The sequence below is a fragment of the Rana temporaria genome, chromosome 9 (assembly GCF_905171775.1).
Source record: "Rana temporaria chromosome 9, aRanTem1.1, whole genome shotgun sequence".
NCBI classification, from domain to species: Eukaryota; Metazoa; Chordata; class Amphibia; order Anura; family Ranidae; genus Rana; species Rana temporaria.
Window position 1 is genome coordinate 169917209 of NC_053497.1, and position 8171 is coordinate 169925379.

Consider the following 8171-nt stretch of genomic DNA (forward strand, 5'->3'; position numbering starts at 1 on the left):
CCAGGTACCAGTACAGACCTTAGGCCACCAACTGTACTAAAGCTCCACCTGATTCTTTTTTTCAAACAAAGGGTCATGGTGGTCTGGTAAGTAGGCACTTACCTCTATCTCTCACTGGTGTCGCCAGTTTGATATCTGTTCCGTGGTGATGGTGTCCACTCTCAAGTCAACCATTTGATGCATGGACTTACAAATGCTTATCATTTAGTGACCATTGCTGCATTTTTTGAACCTGTTTGCACCTATTTTTTGATGTTGTTATTATATAAGCACTTGCACTTTAAATCACTATTATATTGTTGACCTTATAGTTAATATATTGTTTCAAGCTAGAATTTGGAATTTTTCCATCACCTAATATTAGCGCCCCCTTATTATTATTATACACCCCCCACATGGACTTTGAGTTGGCAGTCCATTTTAATGATGGCCTGGATGAGTTTTTGAATTCAGGCCAACCACAGTTCCTAGATATACCGTATATACTCGAGAATAAGCTGAGTTTTTCAGCACATTTTTTGGTGCTGAAAATGCCCCCCTGGCTTATACTCGAGTCACCTTTTTGCGCCTGATCTCCCGGTACTGGTCGGCTGTAGGTCCCCTGGACCCCAAACTTGGCACCCAAACTTGGCTACAAGTGTGCAAAGTTTGCTGTCTGGGGGGACCTACGGCCGGGGAGCACCGATTTTTTAAAGCCGGGCACCCCTTCTATATACTCCGATGTTAAACGTAAGTCTAGTCATGGACATAGTGAGGTATGGACATAGTGAGGTATGGACACAGTGAGGCATCGGCACAGTGAGGCATCGGCACAGTGAGGCATGGGCACAGTGAGGCATGGGCACAGTGAGGCATGGGCACAGTAAGGCAAAGTGAGGCACAGTGAGGCATGCAGATGGACACCCAAGGCTTATACTCGAGTCAATATGTTTCCCATTTTTTTGTGGTAAAATTAGGTGCCTTGGCTTATATTCGGGTCGGCTTATACTCAAGTATATACGGTATGTCCATAGCGACCGCACCGACAGCACTTCTGGACCTTTTGGGGGTCCCTTTGTAGCAGATTCTTGTCCCTATGGGGTTGGGGGAGTCCCATTTAAGGGAGGACATCTCTTGGTTTAAGGAGGCCATATCTTGAGCTAGCTCTCTCAGTGCTGTTTGGAGGGCTGACAGGGGGTGAAGGGGCCATGGCCTCTTCCCTTAGATACACAGATTTATACTTCTTGGTCACCACCACTGTCGCCTCTGCATCTTCTTGCTCCAACGCAACGGTATCCAACAAAATGTCAAGGAGATGGCAGGTTGTGTCCTAATTGTCTGTTGCAGAGCTCTCCTGACTGGGCCAGATTTCATGTCCACTATGAACTGGTCCCTCAGCATGTGATCTGATGCGGTAATGTCTGCACAGCTGTGCACATCCCTATTTTCCTGGCGCTTCCAGAGATTCTGGATTGCTACTCCATAATAAGTGAGCCTTTCTTTCTTCTGTTGCTTCCAGGCAAATAATCTCCACCTACGTTTTCTCCGAACAGGCCCTCCAGATGTGACACAATCTGCTCTAATGTAAAACCTGCCTCATCTCCTCTGCCTCCTAATCCTTGTACACATGGGCCGAATGCCGGGCTACATCGTCCGGTTCAATAAGAACCGTCTGACATTCAGCCTGTTTGTATGGGCGCCTGTCCGGCTTCTGTCGGATGAGCATGCTGTAAAACCAGCAGCGGACCGGTTCCCGTAGTGTTCTGGTGGGGGGTCGTCCTCCTGTCACACAACAGTTTATAACTCATATGGGTAGATTCACACACAATGGCCTAAAATTAGGACGGCCTAGCCTAGTCTTTTTAGGCCGTAAATTATTTAGGCTATTAGTGATTCTCAAACCACTTACCTGTTAATTTTCCGCGGCGTAGCCTAAAACAAGCGGGCGTAAGCGCGCCTAATTCAAATGATTAGGAGGGGGGCGTGTTGTATGGAAATGAGGCTTGACCTCACGTTTTTGACGTTTTTGTGTACTGCGCATGCACCGGGCGACTACATTTCCCAGTGCGCATTGCGGCTAAGTACGCTGTACGGGCCTATTGATTTCGACACGGAAGTAAACGATGTAAATCCCGTTTCGCGGACGACTTACGCAAACGACGCAAAAAATTCGAACCTCGCGGCGGGAACGGCGGCCATACTTAACATTGTTATTCCACCTCATAGGTGGAATAACTTTAGGCGGCGTAACCCTTACGGAAACAACGTAATGCGACGGTGTAGGCCCGGCGTACGCTTGTGAATCGTCGTGAATCGGCGTATCCCCTCATTTACATAATCTAGGCCGGCCGCAATGTAAGCGCCACCTAGCGGTAAGCCAAAACATTGCAATCTAAGATAGGACGGCGCAAGCCGTCCTATCTTAGATATGTTTAAGTGTATCTCTGTTAGAGAATACACTTAAACATAGGTCGGCTTAGATTCAGAGTTAGGTCGGCTTATCTGTAGATAAGCCGGCCTAACTCTTTGTGAATCTACCTAATAGTATGTACCAGGCTTTACATTGCAGCCTAATCAAGCTGCTTACATACTGTCTAGCTACTGAACAATATTTGTGGCTATTGTCTCTTAAATAATGCACTCAAATGTTTATTTCACGAAAAAAACTCTTATGCCGTGTACACACGACCGTTTTTCATGACGAGAAAAATGCATTTTTTTTAATTAGTAGTGAAAAACGGTCGTGTGTAGGCTCCAGAGCATTTTTCTCAACGAGAAAAATGGGCGTTAAAAATTTAGAACCTGCTCTATTTTTTCTCGTCGTCTTTCACGTCGTGAAAAACGGTCGTGTGTACACTTTAACGAGGGGGGGGGAAAACGTGCATGCTCAGAAGCAGGTTCTGAGATGGGGAATTTAGCATAATCAGCCCAAAGGGTGGCGCCATTTGAATGGAACTTCCCCTTTATAGTGCCGTCGCACGTGTTGTACGTCACTGCGCTTTGCTCGAGCATTTTTTTTCACGATCAGGCTTGAGAGGAATCACGTCGAGAAAAACGTTGTTTTTTCCATGACATGAATAACGGTCGTGTGTACGCGGCATAAAACTGAAACCTTTTGCTAGATCTAGCTGCTAACGCATGCTCTACAAAACCACTCGCTTTCATAACATTCAGCTATACTGTATGAATATTATTGAGTTTGCATACATTGTTTCATTTTCTCACCATTTCTCACCAGGGGACCATTAAAACATATTGGGTTTGATTTCCTAAAGGCAAATAGACTGTGCACTTTGCAAGTGTAGCTGCACAAATTTTTCCCAAAGCTTAGTGAATGCGGTAAAGCTTAACTTTGTAAAGAATACCCACAAAACAGCATTTTTGCTTGCACGTGATTGGATGATAGCAATCAGCAGAGTTTCACCACATTCACTAAGCTCTGGGGGAAATGAGTGCAACTGTACATGCAAGGTGCACAAATTATTTGCCTTTAGTAAATCAACCCCACAGGATCTGGAAAAATGTTATCACTGGAATTAACCAGTGTCTAGATTTCAATATTACGGTGTGACACTTCAGCTTTAGATTTACTCCTCCCTCTCAACAACGTACAGTGGTCATAGAAATCCTTTGTTGTGTAATAATTGCTTTCCTAATGTTTATATTCTCCATACAGTAAAACCTTGGTTTGAGAGTAACTTGGTTTGAGAGCGTTTTGCAAGACAACCAAAATGTTTTAATAAATTTTGACTTGATATACAAGCAATGTCTTGATATAAGAGTAGCGTCATGTCACAACTGAGTATAAAAGAGAAGAGAGGAGCCTCTAAGTGTAGCACTATGGTTACATTTAATGAAGGTACAACATTTAGAAACTCACATGGTCGATGATTAAAACAGGCACATTTAAGTATGCAGGCATCCGGGGTAAATCTGTCCACATAGACCGTCCTCCACATCGGCATCAAATTCATCCCTTCCACGCTAAGCTCCACAAGCGTTTCAAGTCACGCTTTCAGATCGCTCTACTGCAGGGTAGTCTTCCCGGTCATGATTGCAGACTGACAGCGGTGAGAGCCAGTGGTGTGGAGGATGGTCTACAATGGACAGCTTTACCTTCTCTTTTATACTCTGTAGCTCCTGATGGATTTTGCTTCTAATACCCTTGTGGATGGACATTTTCTGGTTACACAACCTGGTCAGTCTTTTTATATGGACAATAAACTGAAGGACCTATGAATAAATGGTTGTGGAACAAATCATTTGAGTTTCCATCATTTCTTATGGGTAAATTTGCTTTGATATGCAAGTGCTTTGGATTACAAGCATGTTTCTGGAACAAATTATGCAAGGTTTTACTTGTTATTACACAACTGCCTTAATTTTGAATGATAACAGGGTTCCGATGCTGTTAACACAATGTTTTTTATTTATTTTTTTGGCCAGAAAAACCACCCTCGCTAATGCCCCTGTCATGGATATGCAATAGCTGTCATGGATATGCAATAGCCTGGCAGCTTACCTGTGTTTCCATCTGTTCAATAGAGGCCTGACTATTAACTGTTGCTCTACAGGTCTGCAGTGCTGTTCAACAGTGTAGTTTGCTAGTTCTGTTTCCAGTGTGCTACGATCATCTTTCCGTGTACCGTTTTGGCTTGTTCCTGACTTCTGCTGTTTGCCTGTGCCCCTGACCATTTGCCTGTCCCACGGTTATCCTTGTCTGCCTGTGCCCCTGACCATTTGCCTGTCCCACGGTTATCCTTGTCTGCCTGTTACCCTGACCTCGGCCTACCCATCACCACCGTTTGTCCTGCTGGCTGCTTCCCCTCTCTCCCTGCGGAGCGTGACCTAGGGAATCTTGGGGACGCGACCTGGATCCAGTTGCGGCCAAGACCATCCCCACCATCAGGGGCCCTGGTGAATACAAAACTGGGTCTTAGACTCCGCGCCCTGGGTGATCTTAGGTTCACACTTCGTTCCTGCTTGCAGCAGTCGGCTATAGGGTTCACCACCCTGTGGTACATCCCGGACCCCAACGGGGTGCACTTGTCACCTGGCCACAGGTGACCTGACAGCCCCGTACACGCGACCGGGTTTTCCGACGGGAAAACTGTGAGGAGAGCTTTTGGGTCGGGAATCCCGGCCGTGTATATGCTCCTTGCAGTTTTTCCGATGGGAAAACTGCCCAAAAACCGCCGGGCAAAAACGAGAACCTGCTCTTTTTTCTCCAGGCCAGGATTCCCGACTGACTTTTTCCCGGAGGAAAATTGCCATTTTTGGCCGTTCTCCTGTGGGGAAAAACTCAGATGGAGCATACACACGGTCGGGATTCCCGAGGAAAAGCTTTTAGCTGAATTCTCCCGACGGGAAAACCCAACGTCTGCACGAGGGAAAAGTCGAAAGCAGGTTCTCGGTTTTCCCCTCGGGATTTCCGACGGACCTTTTCCCGTCGGGAATCCCGGTCGTGTGTACAGGGCATGATAGTTCTTGTGACCATTGTCTGCAAAACAGAAAGTAATGGTAAGTCCACAATTTTCAATTTGTCAAGGGAATAAGACATGAGATAAAATCTTCCAATGGGAACAACTGGTGACAACTGTCGAAGAGGGAATTTTTCCTTGTTTTGGTGTGGTTTACCAAAATGTTTAATGTGAACCTTTTTGTGAAGAGATAGATGGTACTATTCCTAAACCAAACACTTGAAAATATTTAATTAAGGGAGGAGCTGCGGTGGCTCAACGCGATTGGCACTGCGCTGACAAGCCATTCACCTCTGCAGCCAGGGGTTCGGATCCCGGTCTCGGCTACATGTGAATTGAGTTTGGTGGTCTCAGCCCGTCTCCCGGTGGGTGTGCTATGCAAGGTAAGCCTGCGCTTAGTACCACCCCCCTCCCACAAAAAAAACACCACACCACGCACTCAAAATTGAGTTAACATGCACGCACTTTGACCACACGGTCTCTAAAAAGAGAGGCGGAGGACTAACGGGGCTGGTTGAGCGGGCTAGATCCTCTCATTCCCTTGTAGGGAGTCCCTCTGCCCCGTTGGGCTTCAAAGCGGAGCAGGTAGGGCGGGCTGTGTGGGAGGACCCCCTCACGCACCCGCCATTGCCACCCGGGGCATGTAGAAAGGTGGCAGATTGCCTCTGGGGGAGGCCTGCCTACTCCCAACTCCTGCATTCTGGCTCCTCTCTCGAGTACACGCACAAAAAAATATATATATATATTTAATTGACAAGTTTTAGCATTTTATTATTTGTTGATGGTCTTTTTTACCTTTAACAATCTTTATAGCCTGTTGGCTGAACCAGAATTCTGCTCTAAGAAGAATGATTAAAATGTATATACTATATTATGTGAGTTGCTTGTGTAATGCAGGAAATTAAAATAAGTTTTTCTTGCTGAAACGTTCTTCCATATGAGCCTTCAACATTACTTTATTATCATACTTTCCCAACATCTGAAAAGTTTTCTTGAAAGCTACCTTCACCTCCTGGTTCCGAAGACAGTATATGATGGGGTTCATTAGAGGGGTAACTACACAGTAAAAGACAGAAACCACTTTGTCCATTGTAAAGCGGATGTGGGAAGTGGGTCGAATGTACATGAAGATGACTGTCCCATAGAAGATGGACACCACAGCTAAGTGGGATGCACATGTATTAAAGGCCTTCTTTTGCCCTTCGGTTGATGGGATCTTCAGGACAGCAAGGACAATGAAGGTGTAGGATATCATGATCAGAAGGAAACAGCCCAAGATAACACTCCATGACATGACCATGAAGATAAACTCGCCTTCCGAAGTGTCCTCACAGGAGAGCTTCAGCAGAGGTGCATAATCACAAAAGAAGTGGTCTATAAAATTGGGAAAGCAAAACCTCAAGGTTGAGATCCAGACAGCGGGTGGGAAGGCAGCCAGGAGACCACTTACCCAAGCACCAATTGCCAGTTTTAAGCTAATCATACCAGTCATCAGAGTTGGATAATGCAACGGTCTGCAGATGGCCACATATCGGTCATAAGCCATCACAGCAAGAAGACAGTTTTCTGCAGCCCCAAAGCCGAACAGAAAATAAAACTGGGCCAAGCATGACGATGAAGAGATCTCTTTTTGTTGGGTCAACAATGCATTGAGCATTATAGGAATAGTTACTGTGGTGTACAGGACCTCCAGCATGGAGAAGTTGGCCAGAAGTATGTACATGGGTTTGTGAAGATGGCGGTCCAATGCCACTAGTATGACAACCAGGAAATGGGCTCCGATTGTGAGGATGTACATGCTGGAGAAGAGGGAGAAGAGAAACAGCTCCACCTCTCGCAGGGTTTCAAACCCAACAATGATGAAAGAGGCAGCGATACCATGGGTCCCATTGTCAGTTTTTGGCATTATCCTTGGAAAACAGACATTTTATAGTGAAAATCTAAAATTTTAATGATAGTTTTTATTTAAATTGTAGTATCTGGTAATTTCTGGAGAGTTAAACACCCTGATGCCTCGTACACAGGACCGTTTTTTCCATCGGGAAAACTGCCATGAGAGCTTTTGGCTGGGAAAAACAGCCGTGTGTATGCTCCATCGCAGTTTTCCCGATGAGAAAACTGCCGAAAAAAAAAGAGAACCAGCTTTCTTTTTTCCAGTGTGGATTCCCGGGGGACTTTTTCCCGTCGGGAAAACCGGTCGTGTGTATGCTTTTCCGAGGGGAAAAAAACATGCATGTTAAGAATCAAGTATGAGATTAAGCATTGCGTAAACTGTTTGGCGCTATATAAATCCTGTATAATAATAATAATGAGACGGGAGCGCTCGTTCTGGTAAAACTAGCGTTAGTAATGGAGATAGCACATTCGTCACGCTGTAAGGCAGTGTTTCCCAACTCCAGTCCTCAAGGCACACCAACAGGTCATGTTTTCAGGATTTCCCTCAGATGAAACGGTTGTGGTAATTACTAAGGCAGTGAAACTGATCAAATCACCTGTGCAAAATAATGGAAAGCCTGAAAACATGACCTGCTGGTGTGCCTTGAGGACTGGAGTTGGGAAACCCTGCTGTAAGGGACTGAAAAGCACCAAGACTGAAAAGCGCAAATCTTCTCTCACCAAACTTTTACTAACACGAGGACCAGCAAAAGCAGCCCAAAGGGTGGTGCCGTTTGAATAGAACTTCCCCTTTATAGTGCCGTCGTACGTGTTGTC

At 45.6% G+C, this 8171-nt stretch overlaps 1 protein-coding gene across 1 annotated transcript; it reads right to left on the reverse strand.

Moving 5' to 3' along the window:
• Positions 1-6360: 6360 nt before the first annotated feature.
• Positions 6361-7312, reverse strand: LOC120914619 (olfactory receptor 10C1-like). The gene has a single exon (XM_040325303.1). The coding sequence runs from the start codon at positions 7255-7257 to the stop codon at positions 6361-6363; it is 897 nt and encodes a 298-aa protein (XP_040181237.1). The 5' UTR covers positions 7258-7312.
• Between the last annotated feature and the right edge of the window lie 859 nt (positions 7313-8171).

Excerpts from the sequence above, each read along its gene's own strand:
- LOC120914619 (XM_040325303.1), bottom strand. The coding sequence starts at position 7,257 with ATGTACATCCTCACAATCGGAGCCCATTTCCTGGTTGTCATACTAGTG.